General features: G+C 40.1%; 1 protein-coding gene across 1 annotated transcript in view; it reads right to left on the bottom strand.

Moving 5' to 3' along the window:
• Positions 1-271: 271 nt before the first annotated feature.
• Positions 272-21,841, bottom strand: part of ULK4 (unc-51 like kinase 4) — a 206,656-nt gene continuing 185,086 nt past the window's right edge. Inside the window, exons 36-37 of the mRNA XM_063129233.1 lie at positions 3,982-4,070; positions 272-364 (exon numbers count right to left, since the gene is read on the bottom strand). Coding sequence (XP_062985303.1) covers positions 283-364; positions 3,982-4,070 — 171 coding nt within the window. The 3' untranslated portion in view covers positions 272-282. The remainder of the gene's footprint in view (positions 365-3,981; positions 4,071-21,841) is intronic.

Here is a 21,841-nt window from a genome sequence, read left to right as displayed (position 1 = left end):
AACTTCATGCGTCCTGAGAGATTTAGCATTGAAAACAGGTTATGGGATAAAGCAACAATTCAACTGTACACTTGAAAACAGGTTCCGAAGATATGTGGAGTTAAGAATATAACTTTCATAGAATTCAGGCCTAGATATTATTTATGTCAGCAGCACAGTCCATGCACCCCTCAGCCTTGTCATATAAATTTGGACATAAACAAATGAAAGAACAGCAGTGTAAAAGCAAATTTTATTTAGAAACAATTTTAAATCTGAAAGCTGTATAGCTGTTCCGTGGGCTTAATTAAACGAGCCTTGATAGTGTTGAATTTTCTTGAGGATTTCAGAAGCCAAGGAAGCAATCACTATATCAGCATGGAAGCTAACGAAAGGGAAGAAAAAACAGGAGTTAGCATGATAATATCTAGAGATGTTTTGAGAAACCTGTGGCCTGATGGAGTGATGGCACTGAGTTTGATGCAATGGGCCCCTCCCATTAAATGGAAAGGCTTCAATCAGATTCCCTCAAAAGCTGTGGTCCCCCAAAATACCAGAGCAGCTTTTGAGGGGCAGTGGGCTGCAGGAGGGGAAAGTTCCATTGTAGGAGCAGATGTCTGCCAGTGGTGGATTGCAACCATTGTCCCTAGAGTGGTTCTTGCGAAGTTGCACATGGCAATTTTGAAGTATACAGTTGCAGTTAGACTAGGAAAAGTGTGGTTCTCTTGAGAAAAGGCTTCAAGGGAGAAGTGCCTTGTGCGTGCATGCGCACAAGGGCAGCGGATGATTTAAAGGAGAGGTTCTGATTAATGGGACGGTAGTTACCTTGGATAAAAGGAATTGGGTAAAAGAAGGCAGGAAATTCACAAGTAGGTTCAACAGTAGAGGTATAAAGGAGAACACAGTGCTTTTCCCATAGGGTTTTGCAGTGAGAGGGGGATAATCTATTGTAATTGACTTTTGCTGTTCCTATCTCTGCTTCAGCTGTTCCACTTACATATCATCCCCTTTTGCTAAAGGCTGCTGCCAGAGCAAAACATTGCATAAACTTAAAAGTATTATTCCATACTGCGTAATGGATCCAATATTTCATTACATGGAATAAATGTCAAATGGAAAGTTCATTATGAATGTGAATGACAAGGAAATTTAAGGTAAATATATTTAAACATAGTTTTTTGATCCAGAGGGGGTAAATTGTTTCACTTCAAATTAATGGCACATGTTTGATACCGGAGTGTGTCCTAGTATTGCTTATAAAATCCATATTCATCATGAATTTCAGGAGTTGAACATCCAGTGTTTCCAATAGCATAGTTAGTACCTACTTAGCACAGGAAGACAGGCAAGTGGCTTGGATGCTGCAAAGAAAACTAGGCAGGAGGTTGTCTTGCCTGGTTTTTGGATGCCCAATCTTGGGACACAAACAGAATTCAAACAGTACAAACATTTCTTTAAAAACCTGGAAAGCATTCTGTTTTAATGAAGCTGTGAACCAATAAAAAATGGTTTTGGTCTGTTTTAATTTAACATCTCAACAAAGGTGCACTAAAATACAGGTGGAGTGTGGTTGTTGTAAAATATTTCCGGGATGGGGTGGGATTATGATGCAGGTAGGTCTCACCACACTTGCAATGGTGTGAGGCCTAAGAGAGGGGCCAGGTTTGACCAGGCTCCTGGCTTAGCAGAGTGGCTCACCCTTAACAGCAGGCTAGATGCCTGAGGAGAGGGCCTAATAGATACCCGCACTTTCACGCGCAGATCCAGGGGACAGATAAATTTCCTTTATTAATAAAGAGGCCCTAGTTTATACCAAAGCTCAGGTGTGTGTGTCTTTATTTGGGTGCTCTCTCTACTCACAAACATACATGGATGGATGTTGTCAGAATAAAAACTCAGGAAGAGGCTTTGCTTTACAAGGTCCTTATGACAAGCCAATGCACAGAGGGATTCAGTGTCTATTTTCTAAGAAATTCTAGTCTGCTTAGCCATAAGAGGGCTAAAATCGCTAGGCACAGGGAAGCATAGTGGTCTTGTGTGAGTAGGTACCCAAAGACCGTTCCAGCTAGCTCAGTGGAACATCAATATGGGTAATGGTTGTGTGGCCTCCTTCCACACATGGGTTTTCCTTGCTAGATTGAGGCACATGTATGTACTACCAGTATTCCATCAACGATTTAAAAAATGTGGGAAGGTGAAACACTTGTGAACATGCAGGAGCTCGTGATATGGTAGGAAGGAATAAAGACCCACGCTAAGAAGGAATAAAGAGCTATGGAACAATGCTCAAGAGAGAAGAAGAAAAATCTACATGACAGTATGGAGAAGAAGAAAAAACATAGACCATCCTAATGCTAATTGCACATTCTTTGAAATGCGGGTTTAAAAGAGGGTACAGCAAAAAAACAGTTTTGTACACAAGACCTAAGTTAAGAGTTCTCATGAACTTGAATGCTTTTAGTTTATCACAACCCTGTATTCTGGGGGAAAATGGTAAAAGTGTTGTGAGGATAGGAAATAAAACTCGCCCATCTAAAAGGCAGCATCTCAGCAGAGGGAGTATTCCTCAAAACAACTTGGCTGGTGTGTGTGTGTGTGTGTGTGTGTGTGTGTGTGTGTGTGTGTGTGTGTGTGTGTGTGTGTGTGTATTTCTATCTACATGGGGAAATGGCAGTATTTTTTCTGTTGGTATTCGTTACTAACTTTTGTATGCCAAGTGCCATGGATTCCTTACCTCAACAATCCCCATATCATCTGGTTGAAGCCAGTTGATACTTATTTTAGGGATGAGGGACTAAAGCTCAAAATGGTGCCTTGGCCAAGCAGAGATTTAGTTAATGAGTATTTTAGATCTACATTCCCACCCATGCAAGGCAAAGACTCACAGTGGAAACATTTTAAAGACAGGTTACAAACTATAACATGTTTTAATAATTAGGTGAATAATCTAGATTCTCATTTTTCAAATGGGAAACTCAGGCTGAGAGATTGTGACAAGCCCACAGACTGCTATTGAATCTGCAGCACAGCTAAGATTTGAGCACAATGTCCAATGCCAACTTTTAATTAACTGAGCCATGCTGTATTAGAAGAGCACACCTTTTCTCAGCCAGAAGAGCCATTTCCCTTCATAAATCAAGAGAGGACAAGAATAAAAGGGAACCATAATTCCCTAGCTTAAACAGGAAAAAATATTAGATCGTAGAAAATAGTGACCCATGTCAGAATCTTAAATGTTCTGGGCAAACCAACACACACTTAGCCTTCCAAATTATGTCTTGCAGTTTAATCCTATGGCAATGACTCTCACAGCATCAGATTTATATATCCTTGCACAAGGGCACAAATTAGTTCACTCAAGCGGGCGCTAGGATTGGATTCCTGCTCCAGTGTGGGTTCAGCAGCTGCCATACCTTATACTGCATTAGTGTTTACCTATTGCTGCTGTGGTGAAGTGGCATCATAGCAGATGGCTGCTCCCCTACACAGGATTGTAAAGCAGAGGGGCAAAAGTTCAGTTTTAGCTGCTGTGGCATATGCTTGTACTGCTCTGGCTAAAGCAGATGGTATATGGTTTGGGATATATTTGTGGACATCCCAGTCTTCAGATAGTTACTTTTTTTTTAATGAAAGATGTATCTGTTCACTCTGTAGCTAAAATCTCCTCTACCACCATTACTTTCAGACAAGGCAAAGAGGTTGATTTGCTGTCAGGCATGCAGGAACAACAGACTAGTATCTGGATATGAGGTGAGATGTTGGAAAAGAAAGAAAGGGGGAAATATGCCACATAGCTCTGACCTGCCACATCATAGGATCAAACTCAGAGAAGCCAAGAGTGGGGTGGAGGAACTAGAAAGCTTTGAATAAAAGGAGTTTTGATGATAGTATTGTATAGGAGGTAACACAAGAAGCTTGTAGTGCAAGAGGTGATTACATACAGATGAAAGAGGAGGAATGTGCACACAGCCTGGAAATTCTGGAAAGCCTAAGGGAACTCACCTGGCACTTTGGGCCAGTCTTTCTAGCGTGCGGACAAGAATTTCTCCATCATTCTTCAAGCTTTCAGAGTGCTTTTCATTTGAAGTTATCTGTAATTACAAGAAGAGTTATCAAAGGTTTAGGAAGACATTTTCCGGGGGTGGGGGGACTTCACCTTTCCCCTTCTCATTATTTCACCCATCTTAGAATCCATGAAGCTGTGTCTTTGCAGATTTCCTGCTTTAGCTGCAATATAGCCAGCAAAGCCATTTGGAAGGGCACATGCCCTAATCCTAACGTGTGTGTGTGTGTGTGTGTTTCGAGGGGGGGGGATGGAACTCTTACCCCAGATTAAATTGTTTCTAGCAACTTGGTTTCAGACTATGTCTCCTTTCCCACAGATACGCAAGAGCGACTGTGCCATTTATATCAAGTTTAGCTGTTGGAGTAAGTGGCTTTCTAGAGGAAAGCTAGATTTGATGTACAAAAGCTGCTCTGCTTATTGAACAAGATTCAGTTGTGTTCTTTATCCTTCTATTTGATAGTTCAGAGTCCACTGGCTTCAACAACCTGGGTTTGATTTCAGTGCAGCTAAAATGGACAGCAAAAATCCCATGGCAGATTAAATTTCAAGGCATAATTCCTTTCCGTTTGATGGTGGGAAAATCAGTCATCATCATACATGAACTAATTGTGGTGTTCATTTATAGAAATAGCTTGCTTAGAATCACTGCTGTTGGAAGATGTCTTACAAAATGCTGGACTACCACAATGCATCAACTGTCAAACACTTAGGAGCATAATTATCTTCCCAGGCCATTAAAATGAATGAGTGATGTGCAGAAGCCTCTTCTCGGTGAACTGGGATTGGTGATGGCTGATCTTGTAAATCTTCGGCATCTTGAGTCTGCGTTATTAGAGAGTTATAGTGATGTGATTATTGTTTCCATGTTCTTGAGAAGTATAATCATATATCCTGAGACAGAACTTAGCAGCCTTCACTGCAATCACTGTGATGACACAAATGCCATTCATTTGTCCCTTTAATGGACCAGTGAAGCTTCCTGAAACTGATGGCCAAAGGTGATATGAGCCAGAATCAAACTAGTAATGCAAAGGCAACAGAATTTCTTCAGTGTGAATCTTAACATGAAATGTGTAAAATATACCCATGGAGCTCCTACATGCACATAGTATTTGTCGTGTTTCCCCAAAACCTCTTGCCTTCTTGGGAGACAATAACGAGGCCTGCTAAGTAATCCACAAAGCTTTACTTAAGCAATAAACATCTCTTCCCACCTGAAGAGAGTCTAATCTCTTGGAACTTTCCCCTAGGGAAAACTATGCAAACTAAGCAAAACAATTGTCCTTTCAAGAAGAATGGAAAACCCTTTCCCAAGACATGTTAACTTCAGAGAGACTAGTTCTGAGGCAGCTTCTGACGGGACAGCAGCCGGGCCGACTTTCTCTCGCCTTCCTTTCGCTCCGCCCATTTTAGTCTGCAGCGTACTCTAGGATCAGCTAACCTGTTGGTGTTCTCTCCTTTGGAAGAATGTTGGCTTCCTACTGACTGTGTATTATTTGCCCCTGACAAGATAAGATCTGAAAAGAGTTCACCACCAGCTGGTGAAGAACCCATGAGAGCTTTCTCTCCCACTGGTACAGGCTGGCATGTGTCTGGCACTGACTCCTCTACTTCAGAGTCTAATTCTGATTGATTACCTGAAACACCTTCTTCCAAACCAGGGGAAGCAGGGCTAGACATGACAGTATCCTTCCACTCAATGTGAGAGCACAGCTCTGTGTGTCTTTACTGTAAACAAATGCTCTGTTATTAGTCCACTTGAGTGAGGAGGAAACAACACTATATGTGTGAACGTGTGTGTGTGTGGGTATGGAAGCTCCTGCAAGTACAGACTTATGAGGCTGTTTTATGATCTGTTTTCAGATGAAAACATGTTAATGTATGCCTCAACAAGTATTTTATTCATATATATTCTCTTACATTCTACATTCCCTTGTAACCTTATCTCACCAGCTCAACTTGAAAAAGATTCAAAGACGTTCCCCCTACTTATACCAATTTATTGTGATAAGTTATGAACACACGATGATGAATTTCCTTACTGTTCTAATAATCTGCAAAGAGTTGGGAGGATTATTTACCTTCAATTTTGGTCTGATTTGATTCTCAGAACAAAATGATTAACAAACATTAGCCTATATTTTATGTTAAAAAGGAAGAGGAAGGTCCTGGGTTCTCCTCTATGGTTTACGTCTCTATACTACTGAATTAGGTCCCCCACCCCACCCCAATTAGTCGCAACTTGCAGTTTTCAATTTGGAAGGTTCTTCAAAACCAGTTAATCTGAAGAATGAATTACTTTCTCCTGCCCAGTCCCCAGTGCAATTTCAATTAAGTTGGAAGTGTGCTTTCTGGTTAGAAAAACTGCATGCTATTTGCAAGCTGCTACAAAAGACTGGATGCAAAACAGAAGCCTCCTTTGACGTAAAAGCTTTATGGTTTTGCTTGGTCCAGATGAAATTGCAGCTCATTTTTACTTGCCCTTTAGAGCAACTGTGCAATTGAATAACAATGGCATGCAAAAATAGACTTAACTACTGTCTGGGGCAATTACTTTTCCATGGCCAGTGAAGCCAAATTACAAACAAAAAGTGCAGATGTGTGTGTATGGAAACAATGAAAGTGTTTTTGTTGGATTCCTTTGGATAATTTGTCTCTAAATTTGATCATCCTAAAAATGTGAGCTAGTTTTTCTTTGAAGATTGAGGGCAATTTCTCAAGAGTTTTTAATTCCACACATCTCTCTGATTATAGCACACATATTCTACAAGCCAAAATTTGGAGCCCCTCTTGTTTTATTACAAGACCAGACATGTGTTTGTTTATTATTGCATTTATATCCTGCGGTTTTTTCCTGCAAGGAACTCAAGGCGGCATACATAATCCTCCTCCTCTCCACTTTATCCTCACAACAACCCTGTGAGGTGAGTTGGGCTGAGAGTCTGTGACTGGCCCAAAGTCACCCAGTGGGTTCCCATGGCTGAGTAGGGACTAACTAGAACCCAGATCTCCCGACTCCCAGTCCAACACTGTAGCCATTACACCACACTGGCTTGCAACACCACACTGGCTCTCAGTGTTTTAGTGTAAGAAACCAGGTAGTAAGCTAGTCAGGTAGATTAGAGGCTTCATTTCTCTATGGCAAATATGGATGGCGATAGGCAAGTGATAATGCTCATCCTTTAAGTCAGTGCCTGTTAATGAGAACAGAAAACCTGCTAGATTATTGTAATTGAACAGCTACATTTCCAGAGATTACCATGGAAATTAAAAATGGTTATTCCCTGTATTACTTACCATGCCAACCAGATTCACTTCAAATCTCCACTTAAATTCCCCACCCCCACCCCAAAAGTCTGCCACTAGGGACATTCGTTCAGAGCAGTTACTACATTGTATTTTACATCATGTTTTTATACTGTTTGTTTTATATTTTGAATGGTTTTTAATTTGTGTGAACCGCCCAGAGAGCTTCAGCTATTGGGCAGTATAAAAATGCAATAAATAAATAAATAAATAATACATGTTTTCCAAGTTAATTTACAACAGAATCACACCTCTTGACCCCATGAGGAGCAACCATACCCATCCAGAAGTATGTAGAACTTGATATACTATGAGAAAGACAACCATTTTCTTTGTCAAGCATTTTCATTTTTCTTTGGAGGTACAATGAATGAGAAAGGGTGGCTTGTATACCTGAAATAGCCAAGGAGGCACACAAAACTACATGAGGGCACCTTTCTTCTGCAATTGAAAACAGCTGCCAGTTTAAGCTAAAGCACAATCCTGACTCCTATTTTAAAGTCAGATTTCAGTCCCAGATCCTGAAAAGTAGTAATCAATGCTCCATGCAGCATGTCCAAAGTGACTTGCTTTCACCACTGAAAGCCACAACCTGCCCCCTTCCATAGATTTGGTTGTCAGGGCCAGAGTGGGTGTTAAATATCAGTGGATCTGGCTTGAGCCCCTGTGGCAGACCAACCTCCTTACATTCTCAAAAGACTTCATACGTAACATCTTCAATGAAGAGACAAATATACTGTATACATGTAATGGGCGTGCAGCAAGAGCCAAGCAAGTTAAACAAGTTCAGCTGATACTGTCAATTGCTGACTTGTACAAACAAGCCTGGGCAGTGAGGACAGGCCATTTAAACCAGAACTAAATATGATAAAAGACTGAGTATTCCAGGTGTTCTTTGGCACACATCATTATAGACATGTATTCTCAGACAGATCACGAAGATTTGTAACCTTCAGATCTCAACAAACACACGTTAGAACAAGCAGATATCCTCAGCAAGGAAAAAAGAAAAGAAGAAAGGCCTACATAACAGAGCTTACATTTCAAATACTGAACTTATTTTCTTTCTTATTTATGGGAAAATGGCCAAAGTCATTTACACTTGTAACTTAGCAAACACACCCTGAAAGCGACTCTTTCAATATATCTGTGATTGTCATTTGACAACTGCCAAACTGCTCAGTCTCTGAGGCACTGAGTGGGGGGAAAGCAGACCAGAGCAACCACAGACCAGACCAGAGCAACCACACTGTTGCTGGTAACATCGCTGAGGTTAAACAGGAGAGGTCCCAGGAAACCCATTTGCATTATTGCTTTCACTACTCTCTTTGCATTTGCGCCCTCTCATTACTGCTGCTGGATTTGACGTTGTGGCTGCTGGAAGTCAATGAGTGCCAGTTCTCCTTCCTTAGCCAAGTGGAAGCTCAAGGCATGCTGGTTGGAGTGCAGACAACTGGACACCTCACACCACAGAGGAATAGCAATGCTAGCCAGACTCTTCTGACTCAACATGGGCTGTTTTTCTGGGCATAGGAGGCATGGCCAAGCCCAGAAAGTTGCACTTGGAGTGGAAGACTGTCCCTCCTCAGGATTGATTGACATGGACCCATGGAAATGACAGTCACAAGTCAGCTAGCTGGAACAGAAATTAATGCCCAACCATGAGAGAGAAACAAACAAACAAGTGGTGAATATAAATAGACAAGGCTGATTCTTCCAACGCGATTGGTTGTGGCATAGTTTCAGATCCAAATTTCTAAACTGATTGGTTCCTTTGGCAAAGGATAACTAAAGGATTAAAGCAGGGATCCCCAACCTTTTTGGACCCATGGTCATATTTGGGAATTTGAGAAACTGCTGTGGGCACCACCACAAAATGACTCCCAAGGAGGATGTGTCTAGTCACATAATGGCTGCCATGGGGGCTTGGCTAGTGAAGAAGTGGTGGGTGGGGAAGAGGAATAGGCTAGAGACTGGGGGAGAAAGGGAAATGGAAAGAGTTGCTGGCTTGCCCAGTCTACTTCCATCCCCACAGACCTTTCCCCTTTGCTCTCTCTCTCTCTCTCTCTCAGCTCCTCACCTATTTCTCTCCCTTCCTCATCCCTAGCCTTCTTTTTTCTCTCCCTCCCTAGCCACTAACCTTGCTCTTTCTCTTCCACTCTCCCCTTTATCTTGATGTTTCTCTCTACTCCCAGCCTCTAGCTGAATATCCAGCCCGCCAGCTCCTGCCCCACCCCCTCTCCCTCCCCAGACCAATATCTTATACCTCTGATCAGCACCTGGTTAAAAATAAAAGATTGAAAATAAGTTCTTAAAGTTTTCTAATAAGCTATATGTGCCAAACACTATAACATGTGAAGAAGAGATGTGACTTGTAAACATGCAGTGAATGGGTGTCATGAGCACAGTCAACTGGATCCCTGACAATGTTTCCATGGTGTGTTTCAATGCTTTTTCACATCTACATGAAACAACTGGGGGAAGTCATCAAGAGGTTTGGGCTGAAGTTCCATCAGTACACAGATGATACTCAGCTCTACCTCTCATTTCCCCCTCAGGGAGGCTGTGGAGCTCTTAAACCAATGCCTGGAGGCTGTTTTGGGATGGATGAGGGTGAACAAGCTGAAGCTTAATCCAGATAAGATGGAATTACTGGGGGTTGGGAAACCAACTACTTTGAATGGAGGTTCACAACTGGTCTTAGATGGGGTTGCATTCCCCCTAAAAGACCGAATGCGCAGTCTGGGAGTCCTCCTGGACTCTGAGCTAACTGAGCCACCTAGGAAGCCTAGGTGGCTGCTGTGTCCAGTTCATTCCACCAGCTTAGGCTGGAACGCCAGCTGCGGCTCTATCTGGCAAGGACGGACCTTGCCTCAGTTATCCACGCACTAGTCATGTCCAGCCTGAACTACTGGAATGCGCTGTACATGGAGCTGCCTCTGAAGATGGTTCAGAAACTTCAGCTGGTGCAAATGTGGCTGCCTGTGTATTGGTGGGGGCGAGGCGATCTGATCACATAATGCCTATACTGCGCCAGCTGCACTGGCTACCTGTGTGTTTCCGAGCCCAATTCAAAGTGCTGGTTTTGACCTTTAAAGCCTTGAACAGTTTGGGACCAAGCAACTTGAAGGGCTGCCTTCACCCATATCAGACTGCCCACACTTCTCATTTGCCCAACTGCGAAAGCAATTAGGTGGGTGTCCACAGATAGGAGGACCTCACCTTTGGAACAAGCTCCCATCAGAGGTCCACCAAGCTCTGTCATTGCAGGCTTTGAAGAAGGCCTTGAAAACATATCATCTCACTATGGCCTTCGCGTGATATGAGTACTGCTGTTGCTATTGCCATTGTTGTTGTTAGTTTTATTGTTGGCTTTTATTGTTTTGTGTTTATGTTTTTATTGCCTTTAATATTTTGTTTTTATGTATTTTACTGCTGTAAACAGCTTTGCGAGGGCTTCTGCCCTGAAAGGAGGTCAAGAAATGTTTTAAATAAAATAAATAAATGTGGCAAAAACGTTATGCAAAATGCAAACCTGGCTCTCGGTGTGATATGTGTGCATGTGCACACAGTCTTTACCTCAGTTGCAATCAGTAATCGACAAGAATAAATATGCATCTACGAAAGGGTGTTTCTAGGTTTCTAGCAGTCTCAGTTCGGGAAAGTGTTGTGCAGTGAGCTGGGGTGTACAAATTTCTGCAGCTGTCCCCAACATAATGCCTTTTTGCTACTCTCTTGAGTCATTATTTCAAGACACAAGCAATTGTAAGCACAGCAGATTTTCACTGCTCTAACTGCAGAAACAAAGGGACAGGAAGATTAACTTAAATGGTTTACAACAATGACTGTTGTGATGACAAATGCAACACTGCTCACTCTTTCCATGTATATATATATAAGATGGCAATAAGTAGGCTAATTATCGTACTGTCAGCCCTGCTGCCTCTAAATTCCACAAACAAGAATGTTCTATGTCTAGAGAGAAAGATCAAATGCCTGAAAATTTATGAGGCAGCAAAATAGAAAAAAAGATGAACCCAACAAATGCAAAGAAATGGCACTAGCGATCTACAAAACTGGTTATGGATTGATGTTTGTTAATATAATAAAAACAAGGGAAAACAGGGCCTCATGGGGTTTCAGCACAAAACCAAGTACCAGATATTTCCTCCTGACAGCAGAAGACATAGATGTGCTGTTGGAACTTTCAGTATATGGTATTTAAATAAATGTTACATTATAACATCACCAGTTAGGAAGTCTAGACCATCTTTACTACAAGATCTTGCTAGCATCCTTTGCCCAGGATCAAGTGAACAAAAATGAAGAAGAGCCAAACAGCAATCAAAAGTATATGTCCACAAAATGTGTGCGACCTTCCAGGGGACCCTATGAATATTCAAGCATAGGAGAAACTGATTTGACATACTGCACCATAGGATGGAGGTTGCACTTAAGGATGAGTTTCACAGGTTGGGGTGCTGTTAGATCCACCCTTAATGCTGGATGGGTAAGAAAGAATAAAGCAAGCGACTTCAGGCACCAATTCTGAACATCATTAAGTTCTTATAACAACCAGCTGGGATGGAAATGGGATGGTCAATTAAAAATGGGCCTCGGAGAAACTGACTTGAAGTTTCTGTAATGCAGTCAGAGGTGGTTGTGCTTACGGGGTGAGCCCCAACCTTCTGGCAGGTTATGGATCATTGCTGGGTTTATGGCAGTGCTCAGAAAGTTTTCATATCGAGTGACTTTATTCTGCTGCTTTTAAGTGTTGTGTTATCCTGGTTGTTATAATATGCAGTTCTTATGATTTCTTGTTCCTAATTGTTGTTAAATTATTTTAATTTTGTTGTTACCCACTTTGGCAATTTGTTTATAAGCTGAAAAGCAGGATATTGTTTAATTAAATACACAGTAGCTACTCAGCTGATGTAGGTAACAGAAATAAGTAGGGTTATATGAACCCTGCCCATCCCCTTGCAGATTCCAAAACATTGCTCATCTCTTTTAGTTTCCACTTATGAACATTTCCCTTGAGCAAGAACCTTCAAGCTTGGTTCAAACATCTCTTCAGGCAATATCCGGTGCCAGACTTGGGATGTCTGGACCTCCTCTGAAAAACTTCACTAGTGTCTTCAAAATTCCTCAGATGTTCCACCGCCTGAGGAGGACCCCCTAAATTTACTTTGAATTTCACAGGTGAAATTTTGATGGAAACTCTAGAAACAGGGCTGTCAAAGAAAGTTTGTGGCAACATGTATATCACAGCAGTTTTGCAGCTTCTCATACCTTAAACACTCCTATATCTCTTAATGTCAGGAAATTAAGCTAGGAAGTAGAATAACTTTATTGCTTTTCAAGCAAGTAACATGTGCTTCATCCTGTCTTTCATCGTTCAACTAGCTTAGTTCATCTTAATTGGGATCTGTGGTTTTTTGAAGTAATTTACTTTCATCATTTGCAACATGTGATAATATGAAACAAGAGTCTTCTGGCTCACAGACAAAGGTTCTCCCCACATTCTCCTTACATGAATTGTGAGGTTCACAATGATCACAGCTTGAATGATTAGTTATATCCTCAAGCTGAAACCCAAGAAGGAAAACTTGGAAGACTGGATTCTTCAAGGGAGGTATCTTATCCTTTTAATAGGGTATGCTCGCTAGGTCAAGAAACTAGCTTGGTCCCAATGGATGGCAATCTTCACTGGGAGAAAGGGGAGTGTGTTCTGTTGACTATCCTGGATATTACAGTAGCTTTCGATATTATTGACAGCAGTATCGTTCTGCAGGATGTGCTGCTTTACAGTAGTTCAGAGATGTTACTCTTTCCTGTTGGAATTGTCTGGTAGGTGCCACAAGGTTCCAGCATGTCTCCCATGCTGTTTAATATCTCTGCTGGGAAACATTGTACAAGAATTTGAGTTCAGTGTCATCAGTATATTGATGCCACCCAGTGAGAACTCTCGTTTTCCATGATTTTTAGGAAGAAGGTGAGTCCCTGAACTCATATTAGGAGTCAATAATGGACTGGATGAATGTCAAAAGACTGAAGTGGATGACTGCAGTGCACTCTGCGAAGGGACAGCTTTGAAAAGCATTTGGAAACTGCAACTGGCTCTGAATGTGGCAGCAAGGCTGCTAACAGGCATCAGACAATGATCGCATATTAATACTGGTTCTTAACGCAGCAGCACAGCAAATCATGCACCAATTTCACGTTTGTGGACTAATCATTTTCAGAAATTGAAGCACATGATACTGGCATTGAAATAACATTTCTATCTGAGCATGGTAGAACACAAACGGACATATATGAAACCGCCCAGAGAGCTTCGGCTAAGGGGTGGCATATAAATTTAATAAATAAATAAATAAATAAATAAATATGATATGAGCCAGTTCTTAAAATTACTGAAAACACCAGGATACTTGGTACAATCATACAATTGTAATTTTTAGAAACTTTTGACATACTACATCTATGCACGTCTTAAATAACATCCCTATGTGTCGACCCCTTGAACTACAAACCTAGGTGCTGACCCCTTAAATTACATACAGACACCGCTGCAATTTACCTGTTGCTGTAATTTTCATGTTGCTGGTCATCAACAATACACATACTTTAGTATTTTACTGAGAAACATTTACAGATGTGGTTATTTATATAATAATACAGGGTAAATTAAAAGGGTTTAAAGAAGGATAACTACATTTTCCAAAGGTAAATAGTATAAGGAACCTAACTATTTTAGGAAATCCTAAGCTAGTGTTTTATGGTGCTGCTGTTCTACACTGCCCACCAATGCTACTGAATAAGGGCTGTGACAGCACAGATTAGCTGATCTAAGGAGTAGTTAAGAATTCAAACCAGGCATTCTTTCCGAATAAATGTGGGAAGGGGTATTGGATACAAAAATTGACTCAAAAACAATAACAATATATAAATACGGTACAAACAAAACAAATATTAAAACTGCAAATAAACACACTAAATATAAGCAAGAGCAGATTAAAACTAACAAACCCAGCTGCCAACAAAAGTCTGCAGCAGAAAAAATACTTCATCAAGATAAAGGCCTATCTAAACAAGGTGGCCTCCACTTATATTGACAGATGTTCAGCAGATAGGGGCTAAACAGGCCTCCTTATGCAGGAAGTTTCAAACCTAGGCACAGCCACAACAAGGCCTTTGTCATGTCCCTGTCAAATGTGCTTCAGATGTTGGCAGGATATAGGAAATGTCCTGTCCTGAAGATCTTTAAACCCAATGCCCTGGAGCATTGGGGAAGCCCCATCTTGCATCAGAAGGAAGCCTGCACTGGGGCCACAGCTAGACCTCAGGTTTATCCTGGGATCATCCAGGGTTCGCCCCTGCCTGAGCACTGGATCCCCTGTGTGTCACCTAGATGAACAGGTTTGACCCCTGGACAATCCAGGGATAAACCTTAGGTCTAGCTATGGCCTGGGTTCCAGTTCACCACAGCTGAACTTTCCCCTCTGTTCTGAGGGAAAAGTCTGGATCCAATCCACAGTCTAAATAATTTGACTTATTATAATTTCACTCTGGCTTATAATTATTTGCAATTAATCATATGCTGCTCCATCTTACAGGTACTTGTATAATTTTATATTGTCATTATACACGCAATTGTTTTTAGTAGTGCATTTTAAATGTGATTTGTATTGATACTGTAATTAAAATACTTTTTAACAGTGTAAAATGTGTTTTTAATATTTATACGTGAACCATTTAAAGATGTTATGATATTAAGCAGTATATAAGTACTATTAATAAAATAAATAAATAAATAATTTTCTGTCCTGTTAATAGTAACTCCTAGAAAAATATATAATCTCTCTCTCTCTTTCTCCCCTCCTTTAACTAAGTATGTGATCCTTCCTCCTGGAGTAAAGACACCTGAAAGTACTTTTCTGTCAGGTTAGAAATAATCTTGCACATTAAAGAACACTTCTGTAAAAAACTATTTTAAGTATTAGTATCAAATTTGGCTAGGAGTTCCATTTCTTAAGACATTAGCCTTGTACATAAAATTTGTATTACTTTCTGGCAAGCTATCACACACATGAAAACAAAATCTAAAATTACTAGTTCCTTAAAAGAATACCTTTATGATCAAAGCTTAAAGCTCACCTGAGTTTACTGAAGAATTGAGTAGCATCACGAAAATTCTTATCATGTCAGAGATGTAGTTTAAGCTAGGTTTTTTTAAAGAACAGCTGATATTTAAAACATTTCTCCTACCCTCTTCCAGGTGCATCAAGACTTATTAATAAGATATGGACACTTTCACTTCCATGTGATTGATTCAAATCCTGTTCTCAATGACAGTTAGCACTGGTACACCAGCTAATGCAGTTTAGGCCATGTGAATAATCCAGAACCATTATGACTTTCTGTGTCTCCAGAGATGCAAGGAAAGACTGCAAGCAACATGACCAAACATCACTAATGGGATGCTTTTACTTGTGGATTGTGTTAACTTCTTTAGGCTGTTTACTATGTTGTGTAACATAGTAGGCTACCTTGGGGAATGCTTTTGATGAACATGCTATAAATCTTTAAAACAAATAAATAGTAAGATTCATGGCTTGTGAATTATTGTTTAGTATTTAAAATTATTCTTTATGCTTATAATCTTTTATTGTTTCTCACAAAACTCCAGTTTGTTCCTGTTTTGATACAGTTGATTAATACTTTGATAATTTGTCTGACTATTCAGTTAATGCTGATTGGTGATAATGTATTATCTAATTGGTAATTTTGATGGTGCGAATATAATAAATGCAACCCTATTGTAAGCCCTATTGGAATAAACCAGACTTTGTTAGGTAAGATCCACACTTTTATGCAAGTCTTAATCATGGTAATCATACGTGCACAGATATGTTCTATGTTACAGAGCTACAAATCACTCAGAGATTATCTGCAGACAGTCCCAGCACTTTGATGAGTATACCTGTATGATATACATAATCATTATTATTTCTTACCCACCTCTCCATTTTGATTGAGGCGGGGAACAACAGTAAATATAAAATATAAAAACTGAATTAAGAACATAACATACATTGTTAAAACATCTTAAAAACATTCAAAAAACCTCCTAAAATTCTCCTGGATAAGAGAAATGTTTTCAAACACCTGTTTATTGCATTCACTTGTTACTAGCTCAAGTACTCATGCTTAAAGAGATATTGTCTCTGCCTCCAGAAATTTATTATGTAAAAGAGTGAAGCACGTTATGAGTGTTACCATAACATAAAAAGAATTTTCATCATATGGAAGGGTTTTGCCTGAGCTGATGTTGGAAGACATTTATGAACATTTTTAGTATCATTTTTCAGGCTGCCTTTCACTCACGCTATATTAACAGACTCTTCTCATTAGGGAGCTTAGGGTGTGGGTTTTCTTGGGGCAGAAAGGACAGGGGACAATCTTAAATCAAAAGACTTCATAGCAATTTTTTAAAAAAAACCGACTGCAAGTTACCACTTTTGAAACATTGGTTGAAGGGTGGTATAAAAATATAATTGAGTGAGGTTTTTTCTGGGCTCCCTATCTGTTCCCAGACACTTGTCATGGGGCAATGGCTGCTGTGAAGTCACAATTCCAGCAATCCATCCATATTAGTCAGGGATTATTCTGGAAGCAAAGTCCGTGTAAGAGACCGTAGTCATGTGGCTCATCCAAAAAGGAAAGGTGGAGCTCTTACAAACAGCTAGAATAGCAGAAGGAGGGGTGTGGAGTTTAATGTGTATTAGATTTGGCTGTTCATGACTATGGTCTAATGTAAACCAGATAGTTTAAACCAATAAGCATGTGGATTGCTAGTAACTAATCTGAACATGAGAACTTGTGAGGAAATCAAGGATTTCCATTCCATGAATACCTGAAAGCAAAGACTAAATTGCAGATTTGCATATGTGAACCTCCCAGAGAGCTCCGGCTATTGGGCGGTATAGAAATGTAATAAATAAATAAATAAATGTCAGCTTTACTGCATTTCTCAGCCCTGCTGCCACAGCAAACTGTTTTTGGTTGAAATTTGGTGGTTGGACCAGACCTGTAAAGAGTCAAACCCTTGCTTGGACATGGAGAACTGGTCTCTGCAATGAAATAGTGTAAGTTTTGGCTGTAATCACCCAGTCACATCTCCTGGAGACAACTGGTGGTCTCACAGTAACATGTATTCCTGATTTTGGGATTGGCGCCTAGCATGTTGGCAGAAAGATGTTGTTATGTAATGAGGATTGTACAGGACTGGAAGTCGGAATGCTGCCACAAAAGCTGAGGTTATCAACTTAGCCTACTTCAGTTACTTTAGGGAGTGTTCTATTTATTTACGAAGTCTCATTTGTCCAAAGTCAACTGGCTACCTCTGGGGCAAGCAACCTGGTGCCCTCCAGATGTTTTGGACTACAACTTTTATAATCCCTGACCATTGGCTATGCTAACTGATGCTTTTAAGTATTGTAGTCCAAAACATTTGGACTACCAGATTCCCTATTCCTGCTTGAACTTGATCAAATAAACCAGCCCCAGGTTGGTTAGAGACTTAGACATACTTAATGCAGACCCAGTAAAATCAATGGGACTAAAGTTAGTTTTTAAGTATAAATATAGTTAGGTCTCAATCCAACCTCCTATGTCTCAACAATCAGGACTCACTGTGTATCCATGTGGAACTACCAAGTAGATGATGTATATTACTCTGTTTTGCTAGCCTTCAGTGTACACATAGCACAAGATGCCAGGCAGAAGTGACCAGGGTTGAGGATGTGTTACATTCTGTTATACGGAACAGAGGCTAGCATTTCCCAGTGAGAAACACAACTGATTCAATTACAGGAGACAAACAAGTACAGGTCAGCCAAACATTATTAGACTAATGCTGGAGTTTCAAGATTTTTGTTGAAAAACTGCAAGAAAAATCCACAGCAAATGAAGTACAAAAATAACTCAGCCTTCAAGCCATGACAGGAAAATGTCCATGTCCTCAGCAATTTTAGATTTTCTGCTGAAGAGAAGTGACAGCACTGTAACTGTTAAAATAAAAATATAAGCCTCCTCCAGAATTCTAAAAAGAATAGCATGACCTCCATTCAGTGTGCATATTTGCAACTGACAGCAGAGACAATTTTAGCTTCGGGACTGGATTCTTATTCCAGATTCTCTACCTACCGTTAATGTTCACCTAACTTTTTTCATTCCCCCTCCTTTTAAGATGACCAGGGCACAAATATTTCTACCCTGAGGCTATATAATCACCACTGATTCGGCTATTGGGTGGTATAAAAATGTAATAAATAAATAAATAAATAAATAAATAAATAAATAAATAGCATGTATGAAAAGCAATCTGCATACAAAACGGGGAAAAAATAGACGATGTGTACCTAGCTATACAAGTAGTCTGTTCTTTCTCACGTAAACTGATGTAGTTGATCCATACTACAGCATTTGTAAAAGCTGGCAATGTGCTATTGATGACCATAATATGATTTTGGATCTATCCACCCAAAACTTCCCCTGGACATCCTCTATGCAATTTATGAGAAATGGGCGTAAGCACCCTTACATTCTCATTCATTTTACTGAGGCTTATGCAGATGGTTAAATCTCTTCATTAATAAAAAGATGCCCTGAAAAACTACGTTTCCTAAGTCATGCAAGAAGTGCCTACTGCACCATAGAGAGAGCCAGTGTGGTGTAGCGGTTAGAGGGACTAGGATCAGAGAGACCCTGAATCAAATGTTGACTCAGCCATGAAGCACATTGGCGACCTTGGGCTAACTCATACACTTTGAGCCTAACCTACCTTACAGGGTAGGAAAAACTCAGGAGAGAAGAGAAGCCTATCCACTGCCCTGAGCTTCTTGGAGGAAAGCTGCGATATAATTGTAGTAGTCGTAGCAGTAACAGCAGTAGTAACACCTCTCTCCTAAAATCATGCGAGAGTGCTTAGCTGTTCCACAATATTCTGTTTTCACAATATCCATTTATACAAAACATAAAATAATCCAGGATGATATACATCATTGGACTTATATTTATGGAGCATATTAAGACTGGTAAAGGCTCATGAAAATGCTTCTTCCTTATACTGTAAACCAGGGGTGGGCAGAAGGTAGATCTCCAGATATTTTGTAGAAGCCTTTGCCAGCATGGCCAGTGGTCCAGAATACTGGATGTTGAAATCCAAAACTAGGACAAGAATAGAGAGTGCTCAGTTAAAATATTTTAAATTAATTGCCACCTTGCCAAATGAACTTCTTCCAGCTATGTGCTACCAGGAAATGAACAAAAATTGTTATTGGATGGCAATATTCCAAAAGCTCCTGCATAGCTATTACTTTCCTGAGCTGAAGCCCGTCTTTCATGTGGATAAGAAGCAACTAAGGGATTGGCTATTTTGGATAGATTCTAGGAGGGATCTGCAACTAATTAAAAACTCTAAATTCTCCCGGTGGTTCCCTCTTTTGAAAACAAAACAGTTCAGAGCCAGCTATTTGTCCAAACTGAGGCCACTTTCCCTAAGAAATGCTTTTATTGAACTGAGATTCCAAGTGATGCCAACTGCAGTTCTGGATGGACGCTATCACAAGGTGCCATTTGAATGCGGGCTATGCATCTGTGGCCAACATCAAGTGGAAGACACTGTTCACTACATTATAATTTGCCCTCTGAGAGAGATTCCTGAAACCCTTGTTAACACATGGATATAAGAATGCCCTTGCAGAAACAGTTCTCTCCCTTCTGAGTGATACCAACAGTTCTGTGTCACATAAAGTGGCTTTGTTTGCACTGGCAGCAAAAAAGATAAGGAAGAGAGAACTAGTATTGTTGTTGTTTATTCGTTCAGTTGCTTCCAACTCTTCATGACTTAATGGACCAACCCACGCCAGAGCTTTCTGTCGGCTGTCGCCACCCCTAGCTCCCCCAAGGTCAAGTCTGTCACCTCCAGAATATCATCCATAGAACTAGTATTACTGTATGTATATATGTGTGAATGCTTTCTTTTGATGTATTTGTCATGGCCTTTGGCTAGTACATAAACTATGGATTGACCCAAAGAAATTAAAAATCCAAAACATCTAGAGATCTACTTGCTACCCACCCCTGCTGCATAATACTGTATACAAGCTATTGAGCCCTTAGTTCTCATTAGTTGATCAGTCCTTATGGATGGAGCCATAAGCAGTATGATAGTCAATAACTTTATCAAAATACCTTTGATAAACATTCAGGGTCGACATAATTATTTCTTTACAAAAGAAATAAAAGATAATAAATATTGTAGTTAATCATGTTGGTCTGTTAGAAAAAAAGATCCAAAAGCAATATTTTTATTATGGCTAACAGAAATATGGTGTACAATCTTTCATTTTACTGAAACCCTTCTTTTGGTGAAATCAAACTCCTTTGGTGAGAGGAGAGAGAAATACTTTGGTGGGAATGATGGAAAAGGCAAGTCTGCAGATTGTAATATTCTTAATGGAGAAGGTGATTTGCAGGCTTAGGGAAATCCTGAGCCTGTTTATTCAGCAGTAAATCCTGTTGTATTCAATGGGGGCTTATTCCCAGGAAAGTGTGTTTAGGATTACAGCCTTAATTAGTTTAGAATCTAATCATTAGACCATGCCCAGTTCAAAAGATCTCAATTTCAGTTGGGATAAAGGAGCAGTGGATGTTCTCCCTTTGAAAATACAAAAGCCAACAGTTATTTGGATCTGCTTCTAACACTAAGTTAGGGTAACCATATGAAAAAGAGGACAGGGCTCCTGTAGCTTTAACAGTTGTATTGAAAAGGGAATTTCAGCAGGTTTCATTTGTATATATGGAGAACCTGGTGAAAGTTCCTCTTAATCACAACACTTAAAGCTGTAGGTGCTCTGCCCTCTTTTAAATCTGGTCACTCTAGTATAGCTCCTGCACCTTAACTGTGGTGATGAAGAGGGAATTTCACCAGGTTCTCCAACAAGATAGTAGCTGATTTAACCTGCAATTGCTACAGAGAAAATTTAAAACGTGAAAGTGTTTTAATTTAGAACAAAGTGCAATGTTGTCCAGTTCTATATATAGGTGTTGTGAAACATGCTAAAATCAATGTGTCCAACCATGGTAGCTCACTCTGGAAAAAATCTTTATGAAGGGAGTGATATAAATTCTTTAAATAAATAAGCTACAGCTATCTTTTAGTTCAAGAAATTAAGGATGTAGCTTACAACTATTTCTGTTTGGTATCTAATAGTCACTGGAAAAATGTATTTATTATTATCTTCACTCTCATCCCCAAAGGAAAAAAAATGCATAGTTTCTCACTTCACCAGTATAGGCTGCTTCTGATACTACTGTTCACAGTTTAGAATGAATTATTTATGAATGCAGTACAGGCTCACAATCACCTCCTCCTGCCCCCTGAGGAACTAACGGGACTGAGGTCACCAACGGCATATGTTA

This window comes from Elgaria multicarinata, chromosome 1 (assembly GCF_023053635.1).
Source record: "Elgaria multicarinata webbii isolate HBS135686 ecotype San Diego chromosome 1, rElgMul1.1.pri, whole genome shotgun sequence".
NCBI classification, from domain to species: domain Eukaryota; kingdom Metazoa; phylum Chordata; class Lepidosauria; order Squamata; family Anguidae; genus Elgaria; species Elgaria multicarinata.
This window is presented reverse-complemented; position numbering and strand designations above follow the sequence as displayed.